General features: G+C 52.7%; 1 protein-coding gene across 3 annotated transcripts in view; it reads left to right on the top strand.

Moving 5' to 3' along the window:
* The window catches only part of RAMP1 (receptor activity modifying protein 1), a 41,942-nt gene extending 33,273 nt beyond the window's left edge, over positions 1 to 8,669 (top strand). For all 3 annotated transcript variants that reach the window (XM_055586588.1, XM_055586587.1, XM_055586589.1), the window contains one exon: positions 8,052 to 8,669. In XM_055586588.1, coding sequence (XP_055442563.1) covers positions 8,052 to 8,307 — 256 coding nt within the window. In that variant the 3' untranslated portion in view covers positions 8,308 to 8,669. The remainder of the gene's footprint in view (positions 1 to 8,051) is intronic.
* Positions 8,670 to 14,912: the final 6,243 nt, after the last annotated feature.

Consider the following 14,912-nt stretch of genomic DNA (forward strand, 5'->3'; position numbering starts at 1 on the left):
ACTGACTGAACTGCTAAGCTGAGTAGGGGGAGGAGAAGAGACACAGAGATGCCCACGCCCCTGGCCCATGATCAGTGCAGAGAAATGAAAGCTGGTCCGTGACGGGGCTGCAGGAGGGGAGGGAACCCCTGGAAATGGGGGGACCCAAGGCAACTCAGAGAGGGCAAGGCTTCCCAGCAGGAATGAGAGATGGGGCTAGGCCGGGGGCACTCCAAGAGTCAGGTACATGGACAGCCCGCTGTGCCCAGGAAGGCTTCAGATGGGGGTGAGGATGTCAGGAGTGTTGGAGGCTGCAGTCGCAGGGCCCGGGAGAGGAGTGAAGCAGCACTGGCAGAGCGCAGAGGACCCTCACGGGCGGGAAGGGCGCGGTCAGATGAGGCAGGCCACAGATGGGCAGATGGAGCGAGAAGACAGAGAGCCCCGAGGGAGAGACGGGGCGGGGTGGGGGGTGCTGACCGCGAGGGAGGGGGTCTCTGGGGAAGAGGTCAGGGGAGGAGGGACCAAGGAGAGGCGGTCCCCGAGGAGGGGGCGCCATCTGGTGGCCTTGTCCTTCCGGCAAGAAGGGTCCAGGGAGCGCGGGGTCCTTGGACGCCTGGGGCAGGGAGCCGGCGGGGGGATGGATGCCAAAGGGGGTCCTGGCCTCGGGGCCCTCCCAGCCCCCAGGTGCAGACGCCCCTCGGAGACTGGGCATCTCATCCCCGCAGCATCCGTGTGGAACCCGAGATGAGGCGAGGGCCCTCTGGCCGGCCGCGCCCCCGAATTGCCATAGCCTTGTATCTCTCCGAGGGGTCCGCCCTTCCTCCCACTACATCCTGGAGCAGAATTTCCCGCCCCACCCCCCACACCCCCACCGGAGGGAGGAGGGAAGTCCCAGAGCTCCATCCCACCCCACCCCGGAGCGGCCTCGGGGGCAGAATCCCCGTGCTGGAAGCAGAGGGTGGGAGAGGGGGCTTCCCCAAGGTGGTCCCCGGGCCGGGATTGACCCCACCCAACTGGGGCAGAGGTTAGGCCGGTGGACGGAAGGAAGGCCGTAGGCTGCGGGCCTGCTGGGCGGGGCGGGGGTCTGCAGGACTGAGTAGAAGCCGGGGGCCACCGCAGCCCCTCTGAGCCCTGGGCGGTGCCAGACGTGGAGCGGCCACGCCCCCAGCAAAGTGCCACCCGCCAGGCAGCAGGGCTGAGGGTGCCCGCGCCCCCTACCCACCGCCAGCCCGGCTCCCGGCTCGCGCTCAGTCCTCTCAACTGCTTGGGATTCAGAGGGTTCCCTGCGCCAAAGGCTAAGGAGACGTGCTGCCCACGGCTGCAAATGCAGGGGGCTTGAGTGTCCGGCTTTCGACAGGCCTTTTAAAACATACAATTATAAAAATAATATGTGCCTGTAGGAAAAACGTGAAAAAAAAATCCCTCCAAAAGCGGAGATAGGAGAATAAAAGCCCACCCCTCCAGGGGTGACAGCCCCTCCTAACGTTCCGGGGCTTCCCCTCCTGCATGGACCGCTTTATGCCGAAACCACGCTGTCTGTGTCATTTGGTCTCCACGGCTTCTTCTGTTCAGCGTTTTAGCATAAGTGTTTTCTTCCTGAATATCTTTTTATAGCTACATAGCAGAGGCTCTTGTAAGCAACCTGAGTCCTGTCCTACTGCTTGCTCTTTTTCAAAATTAAAATTCTGTAGGAGACATCTTCTTGCATGACTTTGGTCTACCTTTCATATTATTAATTTAGGAAAATTCCCAGAAATAGAATTCCTGACTCAAAGGGTATCCATGACTTTGAAGTTCTCCAGAAATAACTGCCAAATAGCTTTTCTGGAAACTTTTACTTGTTTATCTTCTACTAGTAAAGATACAAAACCTGCTTCATTTCACTGTACCTTCACCAGCACCGCATAATTCTTATTTTGAAAATGGATTGTTTGGATGTTGCTTCTTTCTTCCTTATAAGTGAGGTTAAACAATTTTTTTTCCAGATGCTTGTTAGCCATTTGTATTTCTAGAACTATTCAGCCAAAAGCTGAATGAGTATCCCTCTTTGTGTCTTGGACTCACCCACACACCTCCCTATCTATCTAACCACCCCCCCACCACATCAGTCTGGGGAAAAAAAAAAAAAAAACCCTGACGCCGGGAAAGACTGAGCAAGAGGAGATGGGGACAACAGGGGATGAGATGGTTGGATGGCATCACCAACTCGATAGACATGAATCTGAGCAAACTCCGGGACAGAGTGAAGGACAGGGAAGGCTGCTGCGCTGCAGTCCGTGGGGTCTCAAAGAGTCGGACAGGACTTGGTGACTGAACAACAGCATGTCAGTCTAGCATTTGGACGGGCTCCCCAAGCCGGCCTCAGATGGGTCCCAGTCTCCTTCACGTGCCCCAGCTGCCAGAGTGCCAGGTGGTGCCACCTCCCCTACAACCAGCAGGTATTTAAAGCTGCTGGAAGCCACCAGGCTGTGAACTCTCCTGGGGAGATGGAATCCAATACAGGTCCAGAGAAAGTGAACCAAACTCGTGGTTCCTCCTCAGATATTCTGAAGACTTAGACACACACCGCCTGGTCAACATTTACCCGAGTTTATAGAACAAGAAATGTACCCTTCAGGGACCACACACCAGTTGTCCGGAAGTCGTCCACTTACTGGGCACCTGCTGTACACCAGGTCCTTGACCTTGTTTAATTTGATCTGCCCAATAACCCTGTCAGGTCAGGACCTGTCTCTTCATTGACTATAAAGAGACCAAGGCTTGGATGACCAAGGCTGGAGAAGACTCTTGAGAGTCCCTTGGACTACAAGGAGATCCAACCAGTCCATCCTAAAGGAGATCAGTCCTGAATATTCATTGGAAGGACTGATGCTGAAGCTGAAGCTCCAATACTTTGGCCACCTGATGGGAGAACGGACTCATTGGAAAAGACCCTGATGCTGGGAAAGATCGAAGTCAGGAGGAGAAGGGGACGACAGAGGATGAGATCGTTGGATGTCATCACTGACTCAATAGACATGAGTTTGAGCAAGCTCCAGAAGTTGGTGATGGACAGGAAAGCCTGGCGTGCTGCAGTCCATGGGGTCACAAAGAGTCGGATATGACTTAGCCACTGAACAACAACAATAAGGCTTGGATGGGAGAGATGAGGCCCCGGGATCATTCAGCATAAGAGGTGGAGCTGGATTCGAACCCAGTTTTTCAGGGCACCAGGGCCCATACTCAGATGCTGTACAATCAGGACCAGTCAGTCCTGATGCTGGTTGGTATCCCCAGAGCAGACAAGTCCCCTGTGGGCAGCAGTGGGCACCTTCTTGTCAACAAGAAAAAATAATCATCAAGTGCAGTGCCAGGAGCCTGGACTTGGTGGGACCCAGACATACTGAAAACTCCCACCATACTGTTCAGGAACATTCCAAGCAAAGTTCACATGGGGGCCCAGAATAGAAAGTCTTGGCCAAAAAAGGAAAATGATTCCATTACATGAGAACTGAAAATATAGGGTTAAAACAAGAATATTTCCTGATGATTATTTTGGCCCATTCAGTCGGTATAATGTTCTTTTGAACAGAAGAATGTCTGTACTCTGGGGGGAATTCTTGTATCACATCCTTGCTGACAGAGCTCACAATATTTATTGAGAGTTTCAGCTGTCACTTCTGTATAAATAAACAGGATGAAGTGGGCAGCCAACTCCGCATGAGGGATATTTTTAGACGGGGGTGGAGGGGTTGGCTTTGCAGACAGGAAGGATATTTCAAGGAGAAAGTGCTTGGCCCCAGAATGGCCCACCACTGGCTCAGCCTCAACATGTGCCCAGTCTGTGGTCCCTGGTGTCACAGTTTCCTGGGTCAGGGGTTCTTCCCATTCTGGCAATGCCTCCTTCAAGGGATAACCCAGCTCTATTCCTCAGGCAGCGCACAGGGGACAACATTTAGGACTGACTGAGTCACTGTGTCTGCACCACACCTAACACTACCCGTCAATTTGACGGATCTGAGGTGGGGAAGAAGACACTCTGGTAACATGTATCCCTGTAGTTGGCCAATCACACACTCAAAAGGCTGGTCTTTGGTTTTTAACAACAGTTGACACACTTTCACTCACCTCGTACCAGGCTTCTGACGTGTACTAATTCATTTTTCCACAATGAGACCCAGTCTGTCCTGACTTCCTGTAGGTTTTTCCACTTCCATTTTCTGCTTGGAACATGAATCCTTGTTCTCTTAGAAAAACCACACACCCCTGTAGGCATGGCTCCTGCACACCGTCCACCACTTCTGCCCACTCCATCCATTTAGATGGTCATGTGGACTGAGGGAGGCCTTGTGTGCACGTGGGGTCATGGCCCAAAGGGCAAGCAGGGCAGAAAGAACAGTGACCTAGTAATCGAGAGACCATATGATAGGAGCTGTGGTGGAGGGGTGCTTGGGTGCTGGCGGGACCCCAACCTTTTCCCTTCTGCTTTTCAATACATGCCTGAGTGTCTCCTCAATGTTGATTTATGGCTTCTGCTCTGTGTACTCATTTCCTGTCCTAAAATAAGGAAAAGCATATTTTGTAAACCTTCATTTTACTGGGAGGAACTCTTCATTTCTTTGTGTGGGTCCAAAGTTCCTTGTTATATTCTTTTGACTGAAGAACTTTAACATTTCTTGTAGCACAGGTCTGCTGACCACGAACTCTGTAAGCTTTTTTCTGAAAAGGCCTTTATTGAAAGCTCATATTTCAAAGATATTTTTGCTGAGTAAAGGATTCTGGGCAGACAGGGGTTTGTGGCCCTTCGCTCTACCCCTCCCTGCATCCCCACCTAGTACTTGAAAAATGCCACCCATTGTCTTCTGGCTTGCATAGTCTCAGTGAGAGGTCTGCCGTAGTTCACATCACACATTCCTCTGTAGATGTCTCTTTTTTTCCTGAATGACTCCAAGATTCTTTTCTTGGATTTTTTTTTCTTCACCATTGGTTTTCAGCAGTTTGACTTTAATATCTAGGTAGCTGTTGTTGCTGTTGCTTTGCTTTTTGATCTGTTTGGGTGGGGTGGGGGGGGCAGGGGGGTTGGCGTCTCTGGCCTTCTTGGATTTATGGTTTTTCATCTCATTATTTATGGAACATTTTCAGCCATTATCTCTTAAATATTTCTTCTGCCCCATCCCTTCTCCTTTTGGAATTCCAATTACAAGCTGGAGATGACATCAATGACAGTGCTCCTAATTTATCACAACTGTTAGATGCTTGTGTTTTTCTTTTTGTTTCAGCTTGGGTAATTTCTATTCACCCATCAAGTTCACTAGCTCTTTCCTCAGATGCCAAGTCTGATGATGACCTCATCAAGAAGGACTCTCTGATACTGTGGGGTTTCCTCCCGCAGCATTTCTCTTTGACTTTCTTACATTTCCATCTCTGCTGAAATTCTCTGTTGGTGCATATTGTCTACTTTCTCAACTAGACCCTTTATCATATTAATATTTTTAAGCCCCTGTATGATAGTTACCATATCTGAGTCATCTCTGAGTCAGATTCTGTTGATTGCTTTATCTTTTGACAGCAAGTCCTAATGTTTTATTGAATGCTGAACTTGCATGTTTAGAAGAGAAGAGATTGAGACAAATAGTATTTACATCTGGAAATAGTTAAGCCTCTTGTGTCAGGCTGTTATTATGGGATTTAAATTGATCTTGTAAGGAGTTGAGCTGGGTCTGGGATTTGTTGTTGCTATGGTTTCCTTCAGAGCATGATAGCCTTCAAAGATCTCTGGCAATGGGCTCCCATTGTGCTGAGGGTGGGGCTAGAGAATTTTTGTCTGTGTTCTGTGTCCCACCCTGTACACCTGTGCCACAGAGTAGGTCTCTCTACCCCTCCCTGCAGCAGAGTACTGTTGCTTGTTATTCTATGCCAGATTTATTTTGGTAGAGAGGAAGAGGCATTCCCTTGTCCTGGTCCAGTCTCAGCTCAGAAAAGCCCTAGACCATCAACCTCCTCCCTGTATCTGTGGGGGCTTGGGTGGGAGATTCCTGTCCCTCTCCCAGTGGTGTGGGGGCTTGGGTGGGAGATTCCTGTCCCTCCCCCAGTGGTGTGGGGGCTTGGGTGGGAGATTCCTGTCCCTCCCCCAGTGGTGTGGTATCATGCAGGTTTCTAGGTCCAGAATGGGTTCCTACTGTCCTCCCAAGGGAAAGGAGTTTTTTCTCCCCTTTTCCCAGCCCTGGTGTGTCTTCTTGTGCCCTGGGGCTGATGGCTGTGCCATCCCTCTCTCAGCAGCTCAAGGCTTAGCTTCCTGGAGATAAGGGTCTGGGAGGGCTTCAGTCCTGTTCAGCTGCAGCCACAGAGACTTGAATAGGTAAATGCACTCCCATGTTCAAAGCAGCAGAATCTGTTCATCAGGATCAGTTTTTCTCATCCTTCAGCGGCCCAAGGCAGTGTTGCTGCTTATGTGAGAAGGGTTGGGGAAACGTGTGGTGTCCGTGCCTGCCCCTTTCTTACATGCTCCCCCTAGAGCCTCATGAGAAAGAGCAAAGAGTCACGGAACCACCAGTGCACCTGGGGCCCCAGGAATTCCAGACTGACCCCCTCAGCCCACCCTGAACCCTGGGCAGCTCATTATTATGCAGCTGGTACAGCAGCTGCATCCTCTTCACACAGCCTTGCTCCTCCCTGAAACTCAAGTTACATTGCTGACTTGCAGTCTCAGCTCTCCGATGGACTCAAGAAAATCTATGACTTTGTAGTTTCTTCAGCTTTGTTGGTTGTCGTTCAAGAGGAATCAGCATTCTGTTTTGCTTTTTCCATCCTAAGCAGAAGTGATACTTTCTGGAAACTACATTTTCATTTCCCCAACATTGAATCTTCATTTATTTTAAAAAATTGACTCAAAAAATTAAACACAAACTTATAATATGATCCAGCAATTTCTGGCTTCTGAATATGCAGCTGAAAGAATTGAAAGCAGAGACTTGAATACGTAATTGAACTGCATGAACTGCTACATGAATCCCATATTCAAAGTAGCGGCACTTGTCACAACAGTTAAAACATAGAAGCAACCCAAATGCCCGTCAATGAGCAGATAAACAAAATGAAGTATGTACAAGCAGTATATTATTCAGCCTTAAAAAGGAAGGGAACCCTGTCATGTGCAACAACATGGATGAACCTCAAGGACATTCTGTTCAGTGAAATAAGCCAATCACAAAAGGACAAAGAGTGTATGAGCCCACTTATGTGAGCTACCTGGAGTCATCAGATTTCACAGAGATAGAAGGCAGGAGTTGCCAGAGACTAGAGGGAAGACAGGTGTGAGTGTTTAATGGGAACAGATTTTCTGTTTGGGAATGAAATAGTTCTGGAGATGGATGGTGCTGATGGTTGCACAATGCCACTATAGTTAACGCCACTGGACTACACAGTTTAAAAGGGTTGAAATGGTAAATTTCATGTTATTTATATTTTAGCATAATTTAGAACAAAATGTATTGGTTCTTGGCGTGTACCAGGGACGCTTCTAGGCACTGGGATTACAGAGGTGAACAAACAGACAACATCCCTGTCCTTATGGTGTTTACACTCAATAGGCAAAAAGAATGCATAACCTACCAGAGTGAAGGGTGATAGCGCTATGGCACAATTTCAGAGAGAGTGGGAAGATGAGGCGTTGGGGTGAAGGTAGGGTGGGAAGCCTCACGACAAGTCCTGTGGACCGCTGGGGGAGCTTCCAGGCTGGAGTGGTCTGCACGGGGTGATGGGGACGGCAAGGGGCTCAAAGGGCTGAAGCTCGTTTTTCCAGACTTCTTTCTGAAGATGCTTGGCTGGTCCACCTTCTAGTCTGCCCTTGGTGTGACATCATAGCTCCTAGAATCCCTTAGCTCCAGCTTGCCTTCTGGAGTCTGGCCACATGCTTCCCACACACACCCACCCAGGAGCCTTCCAGGACCTTTGTCTCTAGAACCAGTTACCACCTCAGGGCCTGGGCTTCAGTGGAGCTTGCCACAGTGGGGATTGGGGTGGAGAGCCCCCAGCTCGAGTCCCCCCGGGTCCTCTGCCCGCCAGGGCCTGACGACCTGCTTTTCCACCTGCAGGAGCTACAAGGAGCTCTCCAACTGCACCAGGCACGTGGTGCAGCAACTGGACTGCTTCTGGCCAAACGCGGAGGTGGACAAGTTCTTCCTCGTCGTCCACCAGCGCTACTTCAGAAACTGCCCCGTCTCAGGCAGGGCCTTGCAGGACCCACCCAGCAGCGTCCTCTGCCCCTTCATCGTGGTCCCCATCCTGGTGACCCTGCTCGTGACGGTGCTGGTGGTCTGGAGGAGCAAGCGCCCAGAGGGCATCGTGTAGGCCATGGTCTGCGTGTGGGGGCAGGGGGAGGGCTGCCCGCTCACAGAAGTTGCAGAGTAGGTGGGAGGTAGGCACGGAGGCCCGGCCTGACCAAGGCTTCTGGAGCCCCAACGGCAGAGCAGACCCCCGCCCCCCCGCAAATCCCCTCTTCTACTGAGAAGAGCTCACCCTGGGATGCCAGCCAGAGTGGTCAAGCACACGCGTTGGCCTGGGAAGGCAGCCCAGGGGCCGGCAGGGAGCAGGTGCAGCTGTTGGTCTTGCTGGGGGTGGTCTGAGCTGTCTCCCAATAACCCCCACCGCAGTCGCTTCCTGCCTGTGGCCAGACTGTGGAGAAGTATTTGTGATTAAAGGATGTCCTCGAATCCGGGCAGCGTCCTTCTTTCTGGATGTGGACCAGCGGGAGTGGAGAGGGCAGACACTCCAGCCCCTCCCGACTTTCTCTGACAGGAGAGGCCCTCACAGGGACATCTGCAGGGGAGGGTGACGGCCCCTCCAGTGTGGGAGACCCCCTGCCAGTCTCCCACACTGTCTGGAGCTCAGTGAGCTAGGACTCCACCCCAGACGGGGCCAGGTCTGCTCTATGTTCATGGAGGCCCCTCCCCAAAGATGGCTCGCCAGCCCCCAGGTCCCATCTGTCCCCCAGGTTTTTCAGCGGCCATTTCCTCTGCTCCCCTCAGGCTGTGGCAGCATGTGCTTCCCAGGCTCCCGCTTACTGCCAGGCTTCTAGAAGGTCCTGGAAACCCAAAGGGCGTGCCCTGCACCGTCCCTCCCAGATGTCCTCAGAGCTCAGCCCGCTCCTCCCGGGTCCCCACAGCCCCCAGCCGGCTGCAGTGCCTCCAGCCCAGGAACTGCCCCCTCTCGGGCCCACCGTCCTCTGCCCGGCAGGACAGCCACCGAGGCACGGGGCCACGGCCTCTGGACTCTCGAGTCCACACTCACGGCCCTGGGGCCCTCCTCGGCTCCCCACGGGGTGTGATCCTCTGCCTCTACCAAAGGAGCCAGAGCCGGGGCGGGGGAAGGACGGACCAGAGCAGGAGGGTGAGGCTCGGAGGGAGGCGCCAGAGAGTGGGCGGCCCTCCCTGAGGGAGCCCCCTGCCTGGGGAGCCTTCCAGAGGCATCTTTGGGGCTGTGGTGACTTCAAGGACAGGCCCCACCACTCCCCACGTGCTTTGCTGGCTGGAGGGGTGTGAGGGGTGGGGTGGGGTGAGCTGTGAGGTGATGGGGTGTGAAGTGGTGAGGTGATGGGGTGTGAGGTCTGAAGTGTGGGGTGGGTGTTGGTGGGTGTGAGGTGATCAGGTGGGAGGTGATGGGGTGAGGTGTGAGGTCTGGGGTGTGAGGTGATGGGGTGAGGGGTGAGGTCTGGAGTGTGAGGTGATGGGGTGAGGTGTGAGGTGATGGGGTGTGAGGTGATGGGGTGAGGGGTGAGGTCTGAGGTGTGAGGTGATGGGGTGAGGGGTGAGGTGATGGGGTGTGAGGTGATGGGGTGAGGTGTGAGGTGATGGGGTGAGGGGTGAGGTCTGGGGTGCGAGGTGATGGGGTGAGGGGTGAGGTCTGGGGTGTGAGGTGATGGGGTGAGGTGTGAGGTGATGGGGTGTGAGGTGATGGGATGAGGTGTGAGGTGATGGGGTGTGAGGTGATGGGGTGAGGTGTGAGGTGATGGGGTGAGGGGTGAGGTCTGGGGTGTGAGGTGATGGGGTGAGGTGTGAGGTGATGGGGTGTGAGGTGATGGGGTGAGGGGTGAGGTCTGAGGTGTGAGGTGATGGGGTGAGGGGTGAGGTGATGGGGTGTGAGGTGATGGGGTGAGGTGTGAGGTGATGGGGTGAGGGGTGAGGTCTGGGGTGCGAGGTGATGGGGTGAGGGGTGAGGTCTGGGGTGTGAGGTGATGGGGTGAGGTGTGAGGTGATGGGGTGTGAGGTGATGGGATGAGGTGTGAGGTGATGGGGTGTGAGGTGATGGGGTGAGGGGTGAGGTCTGGGGTGTGAGGTGATGGGGTGAGGTGTGAGGTGATGGGGTGTGAGGTGATGGGGTGAGGTGTGAGGTGATGGGGTGAGGGGTGAGGTCTGGGGTGTGAGGTGATGGGGTGAGGGGTGAGGTGATGGGGTGTGAGGTGATGGGGTGAGGGGTGAGGTCTGGGGTGAGGGGTGAGGTCTGGGGTGTGAGGTGATGGGGTGAGGGGTGAGGTGATAGGGTGTGAGGTGATGGGGTGAGGTGTGAGGTGATGGGGTGTGAGGTGATGGGGTGAGGTGTGAGGTGATGGGGTGTGAGGTGATGGGGTGAGGTGTGAGGTGATGGGGTGTGAGGTGATGGGGTGAGGTGTGAGGTGATAGGGTGTGAGGTGATGGGGTGAGGTGTGAGGTGATGGGGTGTGAGGTGATGGGGTGAGGTGTGAGGTGATGGGGTGAGGGGTGAGGTCTGGGGTGTGAGGTGATGGGGTGAGGTGTGAGGTGATGGGGTGTGAGGTGATGGGGTGAGGGGTGAGGTGATGGGGTGTGAGGTGATGGGGTGAGGTGTGAGGTGATGGGGTGAGGTGTGAGGTGATGGGGTGTGAGGTGATGGGGTGAGGGGTGAGGTCTGGGGTGTGAGGTGATGGGGTGAGGTGTGAGGTGATGCGGTGTGAGGTGATGGGATGAGGTGTGAGGTGATGGGGTGTGAGGTGATGGGGTGAGGGGTGAGGTCTGGGGTGTGAGGTGATGGGGTGAGGTGTGAGGTGATGGGGTGTGAGGTGATGGGGTGTGAGGTGATGGGGTGTGAGGTGATGGGGTGAGGTGTGAGGTGATGGGGTGTGAGGTGATGGGGTGAGGGGTGAGGTCTGGGGTGTGAGGTGATGGGGTGAGGTGTGAGGTGATGGGGTGTGAGGTGATGGGGTGTGAGGTGATGGGGTGTGAGGTGATGGGGTGAGGTGTGAGGTGATGGGGTGTGAGGTGATGGGGTGAGGGGTGAGGTCTGGGGTGTGAGGTGATGGGGTGAGGTGTGAGGTGATGGGGTGTGAGGTGATGGGGTGTGAGGTGATGGGGTGAGGTGTGAGGTGATGGGGTGTGAGGTGATGGGGTGAGGTGTGAGGTGATGGGGTGTGAGGTGTGAGGTGATGGGGTGAGGTGTGAGGTCTGGGGTGTGAGGTGTGAGGTGATGGGGTGTGAGGTGTGAGGTGATGGGGTGAGGTGTGAGGTGATGGGGTGTGAGGTGTGAGGTGATGGGGTGAGGTGTGAGGTCTGGGGTGTGAGGTGTGAGGTGATGGGGTGTGAGGTGTGAGGTGATGGGGTGAGGTGTGAGGTGTGGGGTGGGGTGGATGATGGGTGGGGGTGGTGCTAGGGCGGGGGGTGGCGGGTAGGGGTATGGAGAGGATCACACTTGGTGGAAAGGCCTCTCCTGCCTTGCTGCTGCTGCTGCTAAGTCGCTTCAGTCGTGTCCGACTCTGTGCGACCCCATAGACGGCAGCCCATCAGGCTCCCCCATCCCTGGGATTCTCCAGGCAAGAATACTGGAGTGGGCTGCCATTTCCTCCTCCAATGCATGAAAGTGGAAAGTGAAAGTGAAGTCGCTCCTGCCTTGGCTCCTCCTTAATTGGCCGCTCACTTCTGCATCACTGACAGCCAGCCGATTAATAAGACTTTCCAGGTTTGACCAAGGGAAGGAACCTTTCCAGAATGGCAGGCTGCTTCTCCCTCACGTTGCCCATGCAGCCCCTGAGGACCGTTTTCCCTTAGAAGAAAATGACTGCGGGGAACTGGTCACTGCAGGTCAGAAGATGGCTCAATTAGAAGAATGTGTTTTCCAAGCACTCTCCTCTGAAAGGTCTAATCTGAAAGCTGTCACCTAATTTCGTCATCAGAATGTCACGTGTTCTGGAAAAACGACTGTGGATCTATTTTTAAACCTTTGAAAGTGTATTTCCTGTCATCACAGCCTGTGAAAAAATAATTACATTAACCCTGACAGAGAAGGCCAGGTTCAGCCTCAGGACAGCCTCCTTGCTGTCCCCACTAACCCTGGGGCTCCATGCCCCCAACTCCTCCTCCATAAAGTGGGGAGGGTGGTGGGGTCCTCCTTGAAGGGTGAGGCATTGATTAAGCAGAATGTCTTAGCCCTGGTTTTCTGAGATGCCCAGACCGGATTCCCCGTGAGGCAGTTGTCTGTCAGGGCAGCACCTAGGAGCTGGGGAAGGTCCCAGATGCCACGTGATCTAAGAAAGGTCGGCAAAGGCACAGGGGTCTCTGCACCAAAGCCTGTGCCTTGGAGTCCTGGGGAGGCGGCCTGCCTTGACCCACCCACCTCCTGTCTTGGGAGCGACCCTGTGAAGTGTGGCCTCGAGGTAAAGCCCCGGTGGGTCCCAGAGCCATCAGTGGGCCCAGGGCAGCCCTGCTTCTGGTGATGAAGGGTCTGGGAGGAGCATCCTCAGGAACCACCCCTGCAAAGCACAGACGGTGTGAACACTAAACAGTCATTACTTTAAAATTATCCGAGCTGATGGAAGAGGGCGGCAGAGGATGGGATGGTTAGACAGTATCACCACCAACTCAGTGGACATGAATCTGAGCAAAGTCCAGGAGACAGTAAAGGACAGGGAAGCCTAGTGTGCTGCAGTCCACAGGATCTTGAACAGCTGGACATGACTTAGTGACTGAATAGCAACAATGGAAGAGTGACTCATAATTAAGTATTTATCAGGTTTATTAAATGTGATTTTGTTGTTGTTGTTGTTTAGTGTTTTATCTCTTGGTGGTGCTATGTGGCATGTGGGATCTTAGTTCCCTGACCCGGGATTGAACTGTGTCCCCTGCATTGACAGCATCCCTTGCATTCAACCACTGGACTGCCAGGGAAGTCCCTAATGTGTCTTAAAGCACTCAAAAATTGGGTTTTGACTTTAGAGACAAATTTGTTTTAATTGAAGCATAGTTGATTTACACCGTGGTGTTAGTTTCTGGTGTACAACAAAGGGATTCAGTTATAAACATGTATATACATTATTTTCAGATTCTTTTCCATTATAGGGTATTACAAGATATTGAATATAGGTCCCTGTGCTAGGTAGTAGGATCTTGTTAACTTACTTTATATATAGTAGTTTGTATCCACAACCCCAAACTCTTCATTTATCCCTCCCCCCTCTTTCTCCTTTGGTAACCAAAACATTGTTTTCTATGTCTGTGAGTCTGTTTTGTAAATAAGTTCATTTATATAACTTGTTTTCGATTCCACACATAAGTGATATTATATGGTGTTTGTCTTTCTCTGATTTCACTTAGTATGATCATCTCTAGGTCCATTCATGTTGCTGCAGATGGTATTATTTCATTCTTCTTATAACTGAGTAACATAGTAGATAGAGTCCTGCAGTATTTGTCTTTCTGTGGCTGGCTTTTAGAGAAGGCAATGGCACCCCACTCCAGTACTCTTGCCTGGAAAATCCCATGGATGAGGAGCCTGGTGGGCTGCAGTCCATGGGGTCGCTAAGTCAGACATGACTGAGTGACTTCACTTTCACCTTTCACTTTCCTGCATTGGAGAAGGAAATGGAAACCCACTGCAGTGTTCTTGCCTGGAGAACCCCAGGGACGGGGGAGCCTGGTGGGCTGCCGTCTATGGGGTCGCACAGAGTCGGACACACCTGAAGTGACTCAGCAGCAGCAACTATCTCATTTAGCGTAATGCCCTCAAGGTTCATCCATGCTTTCACAGATAGCAGGACTGCTTCCTTTTTAAGGCTGAGTAACATTCCACTGTATGGACAAACCACATGTGTTTATCCCTTCATCTCTTGATGGACACAGCTTGGCTACAGTGGATAATTTCTAAACATTTAGGTTTGACTTTGGAACGCATATTTGTAAGTACATTTGAGTCCATGTGCACCTGACTAGAACTTTCCTGGCGGTGGCACAGCTCTGCTGTGTTTAGCGGGGTTTAGGGGGACCCAAAGAGCGTTCAGAGTTCTCTTACTCCTCAGTTCACCGGTCTTCACTGGAATAGAGACCAGACTTTGCCCTCACCAGGGGGCTTTCCATCTAGTCCAGGTCCATGGTCAGTTCAGTTCAGTTCAGTCACTCAGTCGTGTCTGACTGTTTGTGACCCCATGAGCTGCAGCACACCAGGCCTCCCTGTCCATCACCAATTCCCGGAGCTTGCTCAAACTCATGTCCATTGAGTTGGTGATGCCATCCAACCATCTCATCCTCTGTCGTCCCCTTCTCCTCCTGCCCTCAATCTTTCCCAGCATCAGGGTCTTTTCAAATGAGTCAGATCTTCGCATCAGGTGGCCAAAGTATTGGAGTTTCACCTTCAATATCAGATCCTCCAATGAACACCCAGGACTGATCTGTGTTTGCAACTCACAGGGCTGAGGGCAAAGAACCCGACACCAGCAAATAAGGTGCTTAGTGAGAACTGAAAAACCAAAGTGGAATTTTTGTATTATTTGTTTGAGATTGTCTTATAAATAATCATGTAAGCAAAAACAAATGACTTTCTTATTACGGCTGGCCCTTCTGCATCCTCGGATATGGAGGACCAAATACGAGGCTCTGCAGATCTTGGGGTGTGCAGGGGTCTTGAACCCCATCCTTCGGGGTCACTGAGGGACAACTGTCATTTCCTAGGCCTGCCTT

The sequence above is a fragment of the Bubalus kerabau genome, chromosome 6 (genome assembly GCF_029407905.1).
Source record: "Bubalus kerabau isolate K-KA32 ecotype Philippines breed swamp buffalo chromosome 6, PCC_UOA_SB_1v2, whole genome shotgun sequence".
NCBI lineage: Eukaryota > Metazoa > Chordata > Mammalia > Artiodactyla > Bovidae > Bubalus > Bubalus kerabau.